Source organism: Sceloporus undulatus, chromosome 5 (assembly GCF_019175285.1).
Source record: "Sceloporus undulatus isolate JIND9_A2432 ecotype Alabama chromosome 5, SceUnd_v1.1, whole genome shotgun sequence".
NCBI lineage: Eukaryota > Metazoa > Chordata > Lepidosauria > Squamata > Phrynosomatidae > Sceloporus > Sceloporus undulatus.
This window is the reverse complement of record NC_056526.1, coordinates 3,619,804-3,638,507: the sequence shown is the minus strand read 5'-3', so window position 1 is coordinate 3,638,507 and position 18,704 is coordinate 3,619,804. Positions and strand designations below refer to the sequence as shown.

The 18,704-nt window shown below is 43.1% G+C and overlaps 1 protein-coding gene across 10 annotated transcripts in view; it reads right to left on the bottom strand.

Annotated features, from left to right (window-relative positions):
* The window catches only part of NRF1 (nuclear respiratory factor 1), a 92,500-nt gene that overhangs the window by 58,678 nt on the left and 15,118 nt on the right, over nucleotides 1–18,704 (bottom strand). For 6 of the 10 annotated variants that reach the window (XM_042467329.1, XM_042467320.1, XM_042467330.1 and 3 more), the window contains exons 2-3: nucleotides 10,236–10,464; nucleotides 7,059–7,173 (exon numbers count right to left, since the gene is read on the bottom strand). In XM_042467329.1, the coding sequence (XP_042323263.1) occupies nucleotides 7,059–7,173; nucleotides 10,236–10,458 (338 nt within the window). In that variant the 5' untranslated portion in view covers nucleotides 10,459–10,464. Of the gene's footprint in view, nucleotides 1–7,058; nucleotides 7,174–10,235; nucleotides 10,468–14,047; nucleotides 14,348–14,390; nucleotides 15,303–18,704 lie in introns of those variants that run through there. The other 4 variants (XM_042467322.1, XM_042467323.1, XM_042467324.1 and 1 more) reach the window with 4 other exon arrangements.

Here is an 18,704-nt window from a genome sequence, read left to right as displayed (position 1 = left end):
AGAAAGCCAAGACCAATGTCTGACTTTTCCTAACAGTGTTTCATACACCATAATGCTATGCAAAATGGCGGCTGCCAGTCCAGGTGAGTTTCCGGGAAATTATGCCAATATGAATATGCATAGTTTCAAAAAAACCTAGGCCAGTAGTATGGCACAAATACGCTAACATTTCCTGGCATACTGGGGGGGTGGAGTGGGGGGCAGTTGGTGGTGTGCCACATCATATGGCTTGAGAAGCAATCTCTTATACAATTAAATACTGAAGTGTTTGTCATTGTAAAGTGGGTTTTTAAGAATAGAATTAGGCTGCCTCAAGTTAGGAAAGACTGTTTTGTATATGGACTATACAGTTACCTGCCCCACCTGCAAACACAAAGAGGTGCATCCATCTCACCACCTCTTTAATCTTCATTCTATTCTAAGAGGGATGATTTGACTCCAGTATCCCAGGCCTCCAACCTATGTCCAAACTGACTGGGACTATAACCACACTGACTGTGAATAGATAGGAAATTGGCTCTCCAAAGTGCCAATGTTTAGTTTTGAATTATTGTAAACCAAACCTCTTGCCCATGTGCCACAAAATCTAGAAAGGTCATGTAGCTGTCTAAAAGTGGAAGCTGCCTGCTGGCAGACAGCACCAACCTGACACCTTCCTTCCAAAAGAAAAGATTCAAAATTGATCTGATAACTCACAGAATGAAGCAGACAAACACCACAGAACAAATAAAATGTTGCTGGCCTACCAACCCAACTTTCAGGGGGCAGAAGAACGATTTTTACAAGCTTACTGCCTTATAAACCCGTAGCTTCTGTTTTCAAGTGGTTTTTCCTTGATCCCAAATGTCTGCTAACAAAGCAATGATATAACAAAGGAATGAAGACCCTGAATGCTATCAGTCTGCAAACACCCCCTAGAGGCAGTTTGGCATACAGATAAGATTGCACTTTTTTCTCTTTTGATCAAAATTATCACATTCCCTTGCCTCCAATATATAAAGGGATCTTGCTGCACCTTTCAGTCTAACTGTATGAAAGAAGTTGTAGCATGAGCTTTCATAGACTTCCTCAGATGCATGAACTGATGTCCAAGAAGGACCTTTATAGACTACAGTGGACCCTCCATGTTCACTGGGGTTAGGGGCACAAGACTCCTGTGAAAGTGGGAAAATTGCTCTAGGAATCTATAGGTCTTCTTCTATTCTGTGGTCAACATCTGTCAAATGTCTCTCTGCCATAGGTTCACCACCATTGGCCTAGAGATTCCTAGAGAGAATGCTTCTCTAGGCACATGTAGGTCCTCCAAGGGAAAGACCTACATGTGCCTAGAGAAGCATTCTCTCTAGGAATCTCTAGGCCCTCCAGCGTGGCAGATGTTGACCATACAGTCACACTGGAGAACCTAGAGATTTGTAGATAGAACATATTAATCAAATCTGTGGATACTCAAAGCAGCAAAAGTCAAAGCAACAAATGAGGAGGGCTGACTGTATGTGAATACTCTATAAAGTCTACAAAGGCTCATGCTACAACTTCTTTTGAAAGGTACTGCAAGATCCCCTTGCATACTGATATTCCAGATTAACACAGCTTTGTCTGTAAATCCTACCCCCTTACTCTGAAATGCAGCAAGGGTGGCGTGAATATACTCATTGATACTGCTCTCCTGGATAGCATGCCATCCATCATATTATGGAAAAGGAGAAAAGGGTGCAGTTGGCTGGAAGGAAAGAGAGAGGCAGCTCCAAATATCCACTCCGTCACAAAGCTTGGAGGGTGACTAGGGACAATTCATTATCCCTCAGCCTAAGGAACCTCATAGGGATGTTCAAGGGATAAAACGGAAGGGTGGACTGGGAGGGAAAGAAGTCATGTAGGCCCCTTTCAGAGGTCGGGGTGGGCAAGAGAAAACCCTAACAGCCCTGATCAAAGAGGTGACTAAAGGATCAAGCAGTCTTTGACCCACTTCAAAAAGGCTGGTGTATATCATCAGGATTGTTAACTTGCAAAAGGCACCTATCTCTATACGAGCAAAGAATCCTTCGGGTACTTTCCCAATTAGGACCTCAGGTAAAGAGTGTTAATGTAGCACAGCAGCTGAACTAGAGCTTAAAGAAGTGATTTCTTTGAACTACAACTCCCAGAATTGCCCAGCCAGTATGGCCATTGGCAGGCTTGAGGATTCTGGGAGTTGTCATCCAAAGAAGTCACTTCTTGTGATGCAAGCAGCTCTCAGTACAAATCTTGCCTCTGTCATGAACTCTCATAGTTTCCTTAGCACAGGAGATTTCTCTCAGCCTCAGTTCCCTCATCTGTAAAATGGACATAATATGTTTGGCCTAGTCCCTTGCAAGGAGTGAACAGACAATTTCAATGAATCACAGCGAAACTTCAATTCTATATAACTCTTAACAGGAACAAGTCATATGTCTTTCTCTTTCTACAGGGAACTGTGAATCCCACAAACCAGAGAGAGCAACTTAGATTTGATCATATTATGGAAAAAGAAAAAGGAATTACAGTCGCCCCTCCTTACTCATGGACTTCATGTCCGCGGTCTTGAATACTCATGGAGGAGCGAACTCTGTTATTTTTAATGGGGCACGCCCCTGTGGCATTCACCCCATTCAAGCCTATGCGGCTTGAATACACGAGTCTCTATTTTTGCAAGGGGGGAGGTCCAGAACAGATGCCCCACAAAAGCGGAGGGCCAACTGTATTCAAAAGCTTCTCAGCCTGCAAGTAGTTGCTGGCCATCTTCAGTAGGACTTCAACTGGGAACACAAATGTTTTTTTTTGTTTAGCAGTTGCTCTCTGACAATAGCATAGAGGATACAATGATTTTAAGCCCACATAGGAACAAAGAATGGCAACGTGCATCCATAGGAAATGGCCAGCTCATATTATACGTATGCAAAGCAGGATGGAAATCATTAAAGCAGCAACTTGTACGCAGGTTTGCATGCACAAATTAGCCCAGGCCCTCACAAGCTTGAGGTGTGGCCCACCCAATAACCTTCTTTTGCTTCCATCAATGGGACGGGAATTCCTAGCCAGGGGCATAAAGCCAGTTCTACAATGGAACAGTGTGTCTGTGTTTGTGTATATTATCATTCATTTTACAACCACCTGCAGGAGAGGCCTTTCATCTTCTGCAACCTGTGGGGATACACCAGTCAGGCCTCAAAAAGATGCATTAAATGTTATTGCTGTTTTCTGGGGCTCTCAGTGTGAGTGTACTCACCACTGGGCACCACCATTACCCTTGAACCACAGCTGCCACCACAGACCTTGTTGCTGCTGCTGTTGTTGTTGTTGTTGTGTGCCTTCAAGTCTTTTCCAACTTATGGTGACCCTAAGTTGAACCTATCAATCACAGGGTCTTCTTGGCAGGTTTCTCAGAGGGGGGTTGTCATTGCCATCCTCTGAGGCTGAGAGAGTGTGACTTGCCCAGTGGGTTTACATGGCTAAGCCAGGATTTGAACCCTGGTCTCCAGAGTCATAGTCCAAAGTTCAAACCACTACACCATGTTGGCTCACAGACACCATGGGTGTAAACTAAACCAACGGTATACTTCCAAAGGAAACTGGTGAGCAATACAAAAATAATTTATTATACAGAAGTAAAACATACAGCTAAATATTACTTCATTGTTGTTGTGTGTCTACTGTGTCAATTCTGAGTTAGGGCCATTTTATTCTAGGGTTTTCTTGGCTTATGTTCTTCAGGAAAGGTTTACCATTGGCTTCCTCTGAGGCTGAGAGAGTGGGATTTGCCCAGGGTCACATAGGGAGTCTCCATGGCTAAGCACTGGTCTCCTGGAGTCCCAATCCAAAACTCAAACCACTACATGACACAGGTTTCCTTATTAAAATATCTAAAGTGCCTCTACTAACTCTTCCTATTTTTTCATAGCCCTAGCTGTAATGATGGTCACAATCATGCTGAGACATTGCATGCCACTCAACATTATTAGTGGGATGGGACCCACAATCAGGAGACAATTTGTAGCACATTCTCTACAGATAGGCAACCTGCACTGTTGCTCTGGATCTGATCCCTCCTCTTGAGAAAGAAATTTGACATCACCCTCCAAGGAGAACATTTTTGTCATGTACTAGCTGATGAAATCAAGAACAAAACTGGAAGGGAACTTCTTTGAAAAGTTATTCACACAGTGCCCAAGAACATAACCTGTCAATTAGAGTATTAATAGGCAGCATGCCACACACTGCATGAATTCAAGGAGTGTGGCACAAAACTCTGGGACTGGAAACCTGTGCAAAGACATTGCTAGAATTATTCCACTGGCACTCAGCAAGCAAGACTCAGCAACAGGTTGCGCCAGCAGAGCGAGGAAGATGTGTTTGTTTGGCTGATGGTTGCATCAGCGTCCCTTGAGGAAGAATAGCTCTATGGGAACAGAAAACACTCTTGACTTGCACTTAACTTTGTTCTTCTAAAGTGAGAAATACCTTCCAAGAGAGGCACTCATTCATTTCCAAGTAATACGTAAGCACCAAGCATCACACAGAGGATCATGTCAAGCCACCAAACAGGCCAAGCCCTTCTTCATGCAAGAAATCAGGTGAAATGAGGTTTATTGAGGGTTCAACACACATCATTTCACCTGATTTCTTGCAGGAAGAAGGGCTTGGCCTGTTTAGTATTTGGACATGAGACCATTATGGAATAATACTAAGGATTTCCAGGTAAGGCAAGGAAAGAATTCTCTAGTGCTATAATCCCCTAGCAGCATCAAGGGCTATTCTTCTCAAATCAGAGAGAGTTAGATCTTGAGTATGTGGCCTGAACATCCAACAGAGATATGCTGGAAAGTAATCTCTCATTTATTATTGTATGATGTGTCATGCTTCCTTTAAAAAAAAAAACCACTCCAGGGAGACCACATGTAGTCTCATACATTTTCAAGCTGCTCCTATTCTTGAAAAGTGGAAGTAATTACCTATGTGTGCCCTCAACTTATTTTATCATTTCAGCATTTAAAAATGGCAATCTTGCTTGCTTAGATCTCCAATTTTAGCCTCCTCGGGGGAGAAAGAACCTTTGAGCCCTAGAGAGAGTGAAAACATAAGTCTAATACCACAAACAAGTCCTCACTTTTGAAGCTCATGTTTGAGAGATACGTTGATAGGATTCCCTGGACCAGTGCTTCTCAAACAATCTGATATAAAATCATAGAATCTTAGTTGGAAGGGACCATAAGGGTCATCTGGTCCACCTCTCTGCCATGTAGGAATATACAACTCCTACTTGACATCCCTCCAGATATTTAAAGATGGCTATCATTTCATCTCTCGGTCTTCTCTTTTCCAAACTAAACATAGGCCCAGTACACACCACCAGGAAGCAGTGTCCTACCGGCGATAGTAGGGCTCAGGACCGCGCACCAACCGCACGGTCCCAACCCCTACTACGTGAGGGCGGTGCCACTATTGAGCGGCACCGCCCACACAGGGGGCAGGTTGATGAGGTGTGGGCGCCTGGGTGCCCACATGTCTCCTCCAGGAAGCGGTGTCGCAGTTCTTATGATGCCACAAAAAGTAGCTGCTCTAGATGGCTCCTTTTTTGCTGCACAGCAGTGCCTCACCATTTGGTTGCTGTGGTAATGCTGCGCAGCAAAGAGGGGTGGTGTTTCAACGCCAGTGTGTACCGCCCCATACTCAGCCTCCCAAGTCATTCCTCATATGGCTTGGTTTCCAAATTTTCAATTATCTTGATTGCCCTTCTATGGACATGTTCCAGCTTCTTGATCCTTCCTGAACTGTGATGCCCAGAACTGGACGCATCCCAACATGTAAATATCCTTCTTGGAGTGTGGTACCCAAGACTGGACACAGTATTCCAGGTGAGCAGAATAGAGTGGCACTACTACTTCCCTTCATCTGGACACTATGCTCTTGTTGATGCAGCCAAGAATTGTACTGGTTTTTTTGATTGCTGCATCACACTGCTGACTAATGTTTGGCTTGAACTCTACTAAGACCCCTAAATCCCATTAGATTTTTTTGCGGGGGGAGGGCAGCAATGTTTTTCCCCAGTGTGCCAGGGACCAGCACCATACCTATGTACATTGATAATTCTTTCTCTCTTTCTTGAAAACTTGCCTAGGATCACCAGCCAACAGCTCAAAGATCGACATTGGTCCACTGCTCTAGTTTCTCATGAGCCTAAATAAACTCATTGAACTGTTTCACTTTCCCCTGATTATGGAGTCTGGAAAAAGGATTTGGGGTCTTTTTTTCAATATAGAATCATAGAGTTGGAAGAGACCACAAGGGTCATCCAGTCCAACCCCCTGCCATACAGGAACTCTTATTCAAAGCATCCCCGACAGATGGCTATCCAGACTCTGTTTAAAGACCTCCAAGGAAGGAGACTCCACTACACTCCGAGGCATTGTGTTCCACTGTCAAACAGCCCTTACTGTCAGGAAGTTCCTCCTAATGTTGAGCTGGAATCTCTTTTCCTGTAGCTTGCATCCATTGTTCCAGGTCCTGTTCTCTGGAGCAGCAGAAAACAAGCTTGCTCCCTACTCAATATGACATCCATTCAAATATTTAAACAGGACTATCATGTCACCTCTTAACCTTCTCTTCTCCAGGCTAAACATCCCCAGCATCCTAAATCATTCCTCATAGGGCATATGACTCCCTGAATCTTGATCGGGGGATTCAAGGAGTTACAGTCCAAAAAAAAGGAACTTTCCCAAACTTTCAATTTGCTTTGGTCATTGAAGATTAGCTACTACCAATTTCAAATCCACATCCAATCACCACGGGCAGGCTGGGGTGTGTTTTCCAGAAAGCTCACTCAATGGCTCAACCATGAGGCTTCATGATTTGAAGGGTCAGGTCCCCCACTTTGCACACATAGGATTTCAGGTACAATCCCTGTCATTTGCAATTTTAAAATCCCTGGTAAAACATGAAAGGAAAGACTCTGCACTGTTGCCTAAATCCAGCAGATAATGCTGGTTTGGAACAACCAAGGGTTCAAGAGTATAAGGCAGCTTCATGCATTTCTAGACTCCTACCGTAACAACCGTGTCTGCTGCCTCTTGCGGATCGAAGGGTTGGACTCAAAGACGTGAGGACGTTTCCTTTTTTTACCTGTCGCCACAGCTGCTGCTGCAGCCATCCCCACTGGGCCTATGAACAAAAGATTGGTTTATGAATATTCAGGCATATAGGTACTCAGGAAACCACGAAGACAGCCTTCTTTAACTTGGTGTTCTTGAGCTGAGCTAAGCTGTGCTGTGCTACAACTCCTGCCATCTAAGCATTGTTACAGCAGATAGGACTTGTAGTCCAAAACATGTAGAGGCCACCATGCTGAGGAAGGCCAATATAAGCCAATCAAGATGACATAGATCACTAGTTTACTGTAATTAAACCAAGAGGCTGCCATTATATTAGACGTGTAAGTTAACTTTATGCCTGCACATGTCTATTTTTGGTCACCACTGAGACTGTTATTCCCTTTCTTCCTCCACAGTGACAAAATCTCTCCTCTACTGGATCTACTGTAGACATGTTGAACCCTTCCCACAGCCATCCTATGTCTGGTGAGAGAGGGGGATCTCAGAAGCATCTAGCTATATTTTTGTAGTCAGACACAAAATTTCATCAACCACTGTCACTTCTGGAGGATCCTAGCCAACTTTAGTGGGTGCTGTAATCACTTTGCATTTGTTTACAGGGCCATAGCCAGACAGTTCTGCGGTACTTAGCCTCTTGTCCCCACCTCTGATGACTGTGGTGGAGGACATTCACTGGATCTATGGTAGGTCCAGAAGGGGGATAAATGGCTCAATGTAGTTAGCTACATTGCAGAATTACTATGCTACACTGAGCCATGCAAGATTGAGGCAATTATGTACCAAATTCACAATAGCATGTTCACTCTAGATTTTTGTGGGCAATCTGCTTCCACAAGCATCCCCTCACATTCATTCTGATAACCACTATGCGAAGGAAATAATTTGCAGCTACAAAAAATATTTTTAGCTGATAACAGGCTGATAACATTCGGAAAGAAAACCAGGAAACTTGCTTGTTGTTACTGTACTGCCATCTGCTGGTTACAATTTGGCTAAAATGTGTGGTTTCAGGAGACAAGTGACACAATTAAAAAGAGTATCCCTTTTCACTTTCAAATTAAGTTGTAAACTTTGGAAAGATAAACTGCTCTTCAGACTAGAATTCTAGGGCAATTTGAATAGTCAGGCTGTGACCTACATAAGCAAAAAGCAGTTGTGCTTGCATAAGCTGTCTGCATCTCTTTAAAGAGGGACAAGCATCGCATCCAGCTGAACTCATTTTTCCAAAGTAGATGTTTTGCTGTTTTTGTTTTTAATTTGTTGTATGTATCCTTGAGTTCCAGACTGGCAGAAAAGTGGGATATAAATCAAATAAACAAACATTATTCCTTCTGCCCTTAGTGGAGGAGTGGGTACTGTGTGGCCCATGGGCCACAGATAATCATATCTCCAGAAGCCTTGGGCACAGGGAATGAGTAAATTTATGTATATATTCGTTTAAATTTCACATCTACCCTTTGTTTTGACCTTAAATAGCATTTTCAAGATAAAAGAAAGATTTTGTCAGACCGAGGATGGGGGTGCAGGCAGGACATGGTAGAAACCTTTAGGGTTGTATAGAGGATGCAGACATTCATTTGAACTTGCTGCTATTACACTAGCAGTGAATCCATTCACTGTAGCCCAAAGGGGTCCATGCAGACACAAAATGGAGGCATCAGCAGATGTGGAGGAGTGTCATGGTTTGAATAATTATTTTTTAAAACTTTAAGGGCCGGGAAGGGGGTTTCCTGAGGTGGGAGGAACAGCTCAGTTAGGGCTGAACATGTTCACTAGCCACAGTGTAGTGAAGGTTTTTGGAGGGAAACAAACAAACAAACAAAACCAAAGGTAGAGAGAATGGAATGGAATATTCTGGAAGAGAGCATGCCTGCCCAGTAAGAAATAAGGAACACTCCACATGGCAATGTTTTGTTGCTGGCCTTATTTGTTCATGCATACAATTGAAAATGTTCCTGCATCTCAGAAGAACTGGTTTCTTGTAGCCTGTAATTTTTAATCAACTGATTTGCTGCCTCATAGTCCAGAAGATTTTCCACAGCAGCTGTATCAGGTAACAAAATACACTTTAAACTGGCCAAACTATAAAACTAACACATGTAGTTAAACACAATTCTTATAGAAAAGGCCCTTACTACTTAGAGGGGTTCTGGGGCTCACTCTCATTGGTGATCTTCAAGTAAAGGTTGGACAGCTGTATCTGCTAGGCATGATTAGCTCTCAATGTCTTGCATGGAGCAGGGGACTGAACTGGATGGCCTACAACAGGAGTGGGCAACTGCACAAGTATGTGAGTCTGTCCAATTCCCATCCCCTGTTTGGGCTGTAACCACCTGTCCAGGCCTTTGGATATTTGTTTGTTTGTTTAGTTCATATTCTGCCTTTCTCCCAGCATGATCCAAGGCAGCATACAACATTTTAAAGGAATACAGTCCGCCCGTACCATCCGCAGACTTGAGCTCACGTGGATGGCAAGCTGGGGGGGGGGGGCTGTACTCGCAAAGCAATTCCAATCAACAGGACCTGAGGCCCCACGTTTTCCCGTGGTTTTTCGCCCTTTTATAGCAGACAACCTCTTTCACCAAGAAGCAAGCAAAGAAGCTGGTGAGTGCAGAGGAACATGGAAAGACTTTTCAAGTGCTTCCCAGAAAACAATCTAGTTGAACTTTGTATAGTGAAAAGTCTCTCCTAACTATGCAACACTCAAGAATTACAGTATTAAGACTTGTTGTGTATATTAGCATAGACTTTAAGGATCAGGGGAGGCATCTAATGGGGAAGGGCGTTCATAACTGGTGTTTCAACCCCACTGGTCTCCTGCTACAATGAGCCATTTAAGGTCTAGAGAATTTATGTCCTGAAAAATTTATTGGGCAACACACCCATTGGATCACAATGGGACTCATGCAACTCTAATGTGCATTTTCTTCTGGCAAGCACATTAAACATATATTTCAACCTTGTTGGGTTTGCTAAGATTTGAGGCCTTGACTGGGAAACTTTCTATTGCCCAGTGAAGCTTGCTGTAAAACAAAAACTATTCAAAGCTTCATTGAACACTTGCACCTCCTAGGGAATGTGAGAATGACAGAGCACATGAGTCAAATGTACCTGCAGCAGCCAGGTGGGCAGTCACCTCATCGGTGGCCGTGGAGTTGAGAATGTCTGAGTCATCATAGGAAGTGTCCTCAGGAGAAGACGGCGAGTCTTCGTCTGCACTGAGCATGCTGTGCTCTGTGTACGTAGCCACGTGAACCTGCTGCACCTGCTGGGCCACTGCATGGGCCTCGATAGTAGCCATGTGCTCCGTCTGGGTCACCGTGTGCTCCTCCATGAATCACTACTGGTACAGGAAAGGAAAAATACAGGCAAAGAGAGGAGAAATCAGGTGGAAGAATGAACATCTGGAAGAGTCCCCATCCCATTATATCAGTGAGGACTAGATCAGAATCTACAAGAAGAAACATTAAATGGATGAATTCTATTCAATGTAAAAGCAGGACGTATCAAACATGTCCCTTAAACCAAATCTTGATCAAATCAGAGCTTTGTGTAAACACAAATAGGAACCCTGAGGCTAATACAGACTGTCAAACTTATGTTGTCATTGGACTGGCGAAGCTGACAAGCAAGATAGCACAGATTTAGAACTTACAGTTCTCCATAGGTTTTGGACTTCCACTACCAGAGCCCAGAGGCCTCCTCCAGGGTAGGCAATGGCAAAGAGTTCTGGGAAATCTGTGCAGCCCAGACAATTCCAGGAGCAGAAAATTGGCCCCAAGACTCACTGCAGTTGTCCACCTAACACAGCCTGACTGAGCTTAAGGGTCACTTGCAGCTGCTTCTGATCTGAATCTCGTTGGTAAGACCCAACTAGAGTAGATCTACTGAATCATTTATTGAATGGTAAATTAATATGCTTATATATCCCATTCATTCAGTGGGTTTCGTCTTAATTGGGACTAACAACAAAGCCTCAGGTTTGCACTGGGTGACCTATAATTTGACTGCAACGGTTAAGCTCTAGACATCTTTTGTTATTGTTTTCAGAATACAGTCGTTTTTGTAGGGTGGTGGTGGTCTGGAATGGATCTGGCAGTATTTAAACAGGGTTGGAGGGTGGTGGACTCTTTTTTGGAAGTATTTAAGCAGGGTTGGATGGTAATCTCTCAGGAGTGTTTTAGTTATGTATTCCTGCATAGCAGAATGGAGTTGGACTGGACTGCCCTTCCTAGATGCCAAGATGACTGTCGTACTTTGGCCACATCAAGAGAAGACATGACTAGTTCCTAGCAAGTGTTCCTGAGAGATTGGTCTCTATCAACTCTGTGATTCCATTTTTTCTGGAAGACCCACTACACTGTTGTCAAGCTACCAGCCTCACAAGCTCCAACTCTCTCTATGTTCCCAAGATGAACCACCTAGTTATATATAGCTGGTGCAACCATTCTTGGTAATTGCATGCCTTTTGCAAAGTGTATAAATATGCCCATATAGCTTTTTAAAAAGTTTTCATGCTGTATTCAATAAACAAAGCCCCCCCCTCCCTTTGCCATACCCCAAAGAAAGGAGTTTGTTAATTTTTGAACAATGGCCACATTGGCTAGGGGATTGTGGAAGTTGTAGGCTAATAAAACAGTGTTTTCCAAGCTCTGCTTAGTACTCAGGCCTTAGCTTGGTATCTTTGGAGCTTGTTATATTGCTATGACCTTCAATCCAAAGTTGTGGGAGAGACAGTGTTTCTCAGTGTATTAAGAATGTTTAACATCAACAGAAGTGTCAACATAAGATTATAGTTACAAAGTTTAAATGGAATGGGATGGGAATCAGCTTGGGCCTTTTTAACTTAATTAGTGGAACTTAATTAGTGCAATAGCTGCTTTGAGCAGTGAGCCTTGTGGCATGTCAAGATAGCAGAGTGGAATTGCTTGGCATTTTCTCAACAGACAATTAAGGCTGAACTTTCATAATTATCCTTTGTTGTAATGACTATCCAGTCAATTGGCCGTATGGAGCAGATAAATCTAGTGAAGAGCTTGGCACATCTTGCTGTTTATGTTTCTACAATTATGTGCCCTCAAGTCCTCCCCTAGGCCTGTCTTGGCCAGATTTCTTCAGAGGTTTGCCATTGCCTTCCTTTGAGGCTGAGAGAGCAGGCTTTGTTCCCATGTTTGAGTGGCGATTCAAACCCTGATCTCGCAGAGCCCTAGCTCAACATTCAAAGCACTACAGTGGCCCTAAAATCAATAAATCAATCATCAATCAATCAGTCAACCAACCATGTGAAGAAGCTGAGCTCCTAGACAGATCGTAGTTGCCATGCTTTAAGTCAACTTCAGCTTATAGAGACTCTACCACAGAGTTTTCTTGGCCAGATTTATACTGAAGAGGTTTGTAACTGTCTTCCTCGGAGGCTAAAAGTGTGACTTGCCCAAGCTCAGCTGGTGTGCTTCCAAGGTTTAGAAGGGAATCAAATCCTGGTCTCCTGAAGTCCTTGTCCAATACTTAGATGCTTAAATACTGGCCGCATTGTTTCTTTTTACCACACCACAAAGCAAGGCCTCCACAGAGTCCTTTAGCAGCTCCTCACACAAACACTGTAAGCATAATTCACAAACAGCAGCAAAGTATTTGAGTGGTCTGAGGTCCCTAGAGAAGAAGCCAGATTGCCTGTGCCTCTGTCCCCTTCCCTCCTGATCCCAGAATGAAAGGCCTAACCCTCCAGGGCCTTGAATACAGCAGTTAAATTAAAGTACAAGCATCCTCAGGGCTGGGGTGGTGGTACAGATGGCCTTTCACATCTGTGGCTTTGAATTTTGCAGATTTGATTATTTGCAGTTTTGATTAATATGTTCTTTCTGCGAATCTCTAAGTCCTCCAGCACAATTCTGCTAGAAGTTGATCATAGAGTTGTGCTGGACAGCACAGACGTTCTTAGAGAAAACACTACTCTAGGGATTTGTAGGTCCTCCAGCATAATTCTATGATTATCTTCTGGCAGATGTTGACCATAGGGTTGCACTGGAGGGCCTGGAGATTCCTAGAGAGGTGTTCTCTTAGGTAAAAAGAATAGTGGGTTTTTTTCCTATTTGTAGTTTTTCCACATTCATGGGGGTCCTTCACTCCTAATCCCAGCGAATGTGGAGGGACCACTGTATTTTAGACAACCAGAAGACCAGAGTGAGGCTGATTTTGCCTTTCTGGTTAAAGAGAATGAAGGTTAAAATTATTCCTGAACTAAAACATAAAGTCATTGCTTGTGACTTTTGAGTAACAGCCAAAATGCCTATACCAAAACAGAAAAGAGAGTCTGTGTGTTGTAGTGGTGTGAGTGTTGGACTATGATTCTGGACACCAGGGTTCAATTCCCAGCTTGGCCATGAAACCCACTGGGTGACCCTGGGCAAGCCACATGCTCTCAGCCTCAAAGAAAGGCAATGGCAAACCGCCTCTGAACAACTCTTGCCAAGAAAACCCCATGATAGGGTCGCAATATGTTGGAAATGGCTTAAAGCCACATAACAACAACAGCAGAGTAGAGAATAGATCCATTCTAGCTCAATTACTGTACAGCTAACATAAAGTTCTCAGGAAATTTAAGTCATGCGTGTTATCCTGTCTAAGCACATCTGATAGCCACCTGTTTAATTCTGTTGATTTGTTTTTTAAAAAGCTGCTTTTTAAAAAACTTATGTTTTTATTGCTTATGACTGCCCTTGAGATCTCCAGCTATGAGATGGGATTTGTCAGTCATTTGTCATCAACTTGACTTTGCTTATGGCAACCCTGTGAATGAGAGACCTCCAAAAACCTGACATCAACTGCCCTGCTCATGTCTTACAAACTCAGGGCTGTGGCTTCCTTAATGGAGTCTATCCATTTGTAATGTGGTCTTCTTCTCTTCCCACTACATTCCACTTTACTAAGTATTATCATCCTTTCAAGCGAGTCATGTTGTCTCCTGATATGTCCAAAATATGATAGTTTCGGTTTCATCATCTGAGCTTCTAGTGAGGGTTTGGGCTTGGTTTCCTCTCGGACGCATTCATTTGTCTTTTTAGCTGTCCATGATATCCATAGAACTCTTCTCCAGCACCACATTTCAAATAAATTGATTTTCTTCCTCTCAGCTTTTACAACCATATACAGAAATCAGAACTGTATGGCCTCGATGACTCTGACTTTAGTTTTTAAGGATACACCTTTACACTCGAGTAGGATGCTATACAAATATTTTAAGAAAGAAAATAAACATGTAAATCTCACAGGTGCATTGGCACCAACAGGAGACTTTTCTCCAAAAGCTTTATCACTTTCAGAGCAGAGGTTTCTTCAGTACCATTTCATCGGAAGAAAGGGTTAACACACTTGCTGATATTGCATGCATTTTTAAACAACTGGAAGGATGCATTGAAGATTACAGGCCCCAAATTACACCTCTCTCACTCCCGTTTTTCTTCAATTCTTTTAGACTATAATCCCCCAAATCCTGCAGCCAACACAGTCACTGCCCTTGCTGGCTAGGGATACTGGAAGCAGTGGTTCCTCAAAGTCACTTTTCCAGGCTTTGGGCAGAAGGGTGTAGGAAAGGATAGAAAATGAGCAGGCCTAGACTACATCTAAACTGTAGAAATAATGCAGCTTGACACAACTTTAACTGCCATGCATCAAGGTTATGGAATCCTGCAATTTGTCATTTGGCCAGATATTTAGGTTTCTCTGTCAAAGACCTCTGGTGACACAACAAATTACAAATCCCAGGATTCCACAGCATGGAGCCATAGCAGTTAAAGCAGTGTCAAGCTGAATTATTTCTGTAGTGCAGATACAGCCTTAGGAAAGATGGTTGCAAGGCAGGGGGCTGGAATAGGCCAAGAGAAACTGGGGAATTGTATATGCAGACGCAATGTGGACAGGAGAGGTCAGAGGCATGTGAGGTCCAACACAATGGATGAAAGAAAATGCAGAGGTGAGGAATACTAATTTGAAAGAGCACACCAGATCTTAGGCTGAGAACCTAACATGGATTTTAAAATAAAAAACTTTTGATAGGTCAAACTACTTCCCCATTTTCTTTTGTTTACTGGTTATGCTTATGGTTACTCCTAGTTTTTCTAGACACCAAAAGAGAGACTGAGCTTTGCTCAAAAGCATCTCTTCTGCTTCTAGCTGTGCTTCAAGCAACAACTGAAAGCAGAAGAGATGCTTTTGAGCAAAGCTCAGTCTCTCTTTTGTGTCTGAAAACTAGAGAGTAACCATAAGCATAACCAGTAAACAAAAGAAAATGGGGAAGTTAGTTTGACCTATCAAAAGTTTTTTATTGTTAAAAAATCCATGTTAGGTCTCAGCCTAAGATCTGTGTGCTCTTTCAAATTAGTATCCTCACCTCTGCATTTTCTCATCCATTGTGTTGGGACCTCACATGCCTCTGACCTCTCTTGTCCCACATTGCGTCTGGCATATACAATTCCCCAGTTTTCTTCTTGGCCTATTCCAGCTCCCTGCCTTGCAACTCTTCTTTCCTAGGCTGTATCTGCCACTACAGAAATAATCTGCTTGACACTGCTTAACTGCCTATGCTCCATGCTGTGGATCCTGGGATTTGGAATTTGTTGTGTTCACAGAGGTCTTTGACAGAGAAACCTAATATCTGGCCAAAACTACAATTGCAGGATTCCATAACCTTGATGCATGGCAGTTAAAGTGTTTGTCAAGCTGCATTATTTCTACAGTTTCGATAGTGAGTCTAGGCCTGCTCGCTCATTTTCTATCCTTTCCTACACCCTTCTGGCCCAAAGCCTGGAAAAGTGACATTTGAGGAACCACTGCTTCCAGTATCCCTAGCCAGCAGGGCAATGACTGTGTTTGGCTGCAGGATTTGGGTGCATTTCTAAAAGAATTGAAGAAAAACGGAGTGAGAGAGTGTGAATTTGGGGCCATGTAATCTTCAATTGCATCCTTCCAGTTGTTTAAAATGCATGGCAATATCGCAAGTGTGTTAACCCTTTCTTCCGATGAAAGTGTACTGAAGAAACCTCTGCTCTGAAAGTGGATAAAGCTTTTGGGAGAAAGTCTCCGCGTTGTCTGCCAATGCACCTGTGAGATTTACATGTTTATTTTCTTTCTATAAAATATTTGTATAGCATCCTACTCGAGTGTAAAGGTGTATCCTTAAATACTGAAAGTCAGAGTCCATGAGGCCATACGTTCTGATTTCTGTATAGGGTTGTAAAAGCTGAGAGGAAGAAAATCAATTTATGAAATGTGTGCTGGATGAAGGAGTTCTATGGATATCATGGACGCTAAAAAGACAAATGAATGCGTCCGAGAGGAAACCAACCCAAACCCTCACTAGAAGCTCAGATGATAACACCGAAACTATGCATATTTTGGACATATCAGGAGACAACATGACTCGCTTGAAAGGATGATAATACTTGGTAAAGTGGAATGTAGTGGGAAGAGAGAGACCACATTACAAATGGATAGACTTCCATTAAGGAAGCCCACAGCCCTGAGCTTGTAGAGACATGAGCAGGGCAGTTGATGGTCAGGTTTTTGGAGGTGTACTCATTCACAGGTTGCCCATAAGCAAAGTCAAGTTATTGACAAATGACTGACAAATCCCATCTCATAGCTGGAGATCTCAGGGCAGTCATAAGCAATAAAAACATAAGTTTTTTAAAAGCAGCTTTTTTAAAAACAAATCACAGAATTAAACAGGTGGCTATCAGATGGGCTTAGACAAGATAGAACACGCATGAACTTAATTCCTGAGACTTAGGTTAGCTGTACAGTAATTGAGCTAGAATGGATCTATTCTCTACCTGCTGTTGGTTGTGTGGCTTTAATGCATTTCCAACATATGGCACCCTATCATGGGGTTTTCTTGGCAGAGTGTGTGTTGTTCGAGAGGTGTCGGTTTGCCATTGCCTTTCTTTGAGGCTGAAGCATGTGGCTTGCCCAGGGTCCACCGCATGGGTTTCATGTGCCAAGCTGGGAATTGAACCCTGGTGTCCAGAATCATAGTCCAAACACTCACACACACTAACAACACACGAACTCTCTTTTCTTTTGGTATAGTGGTATAGGCATTTTTGGCTGTTACTCAAAAGTTCACAAGCAATGACTTATGTTTTAGTTTCAGGAATAATTTTAACACTTCATCTCTTTAAGCCAGAAGGGCAAATACAGCCTCACTCTGGTCTTCTGGTGTCTAAATACAGGGGTCCCTCACATTCGCTGGGAGTTAGGAGTGAAGGACCCCATGAATGTGGAAAAACTACAAATAGGAAAAAAAACACCTAATTCTTTTTACCTAAGAGACACACTCTCTAGGAATCCCAGGCCCCCAGTGCAAACCCTATGGTCAACATCTGCCAGAAGATAATCATAGAATCATGCTGGGAGGACCTACAAAACCCTAAGTAGTGTTTTCTCTAAGAACGTCTGTGCGTGCCAGCACAACTCTATGATCAACTTCTAGCAGAATGGTGCTGGAGGACTTAGAGATTCGCAGAAAGAACATATTAATCAAAACTGCAATAATCAAATCTGCAAATTCAAGCCACAGATGTGAAAGGCCATCTGTACCACCACCCAGCCCTGAGGATGGCTTGTACTTTAATTTAATCTGCTGTGTCAAGGCACTGGAGGGTTAGGCCTTTCATTCTGGAATCAGGAGGGAAGGGGACAGAGGCAAGGCAATCTGGCTTTCTTTCCTAGGGACCTCAGACCACTCAAAATACTTGGTGCTGGTTGTGAATTATGCTTACAGTGTTTGTGTGAGGAGCTGCTAAAGGACTCTGTGGAGGCCTTGCTTTGTGGTGTGGTAAAAAGAAACAATGCGGCCAGTATTTAAGCGTCTAAGTATTGGACAAGGCATTCAGGAGACCAGGATTTGATTCCTCGTCTAAACTCGTGGAAGCACAACCAGCATGAGCTTGGGCAAGTCACACTTTTAGCCTCCGAGGAACAGTTACAAACCTCTTCAGTATGAAATCTGGCCAAGAAAACTCTTGGGTTAGATCTCTATAAGCTGAAGTTGACTTAAACATGGCAACTACGATCTGTCTAGGAGCTCAGCTTCTTCACAATGGTTGGTTGACTGATTGATTGATGATGATTTATTGATTTTAGGGCCACTGTAAGTGCTTTGAATGTTGAGCTAGAGGCTCTGCGGAGATCAGGTTTGAATCGCCACTCAAACATGGGAACAAAGCCTGCTCTCTCAGCCTCAAGGAAGGGCAATGGCAAACCTCTGAAGAAACTGGCCAAGACACGAGGGGAGGACTTGAGGTCACATAATTGTAGAAACATAAACGCAAGATGTGCCAAGCTCTTCACTAGATTTATCTGCTCCATACGGCCAATTGACGGGATAGTCTTACAACAAAGGATAAGTATGAAAGTTCAGCCTTAATTGTCTGTTGAGAAATGCCAAGCAATTCCACTCTGCTATCTTGACATGCCACAAGGCTCATGCTCAAAGCAGCTATTGCACTAATAAGTCCACTACTAGTTAAAAAGGCCCAAGCCGCTGATCCGCATCCCATTCCATTTAAACTTTGTAACTATAAT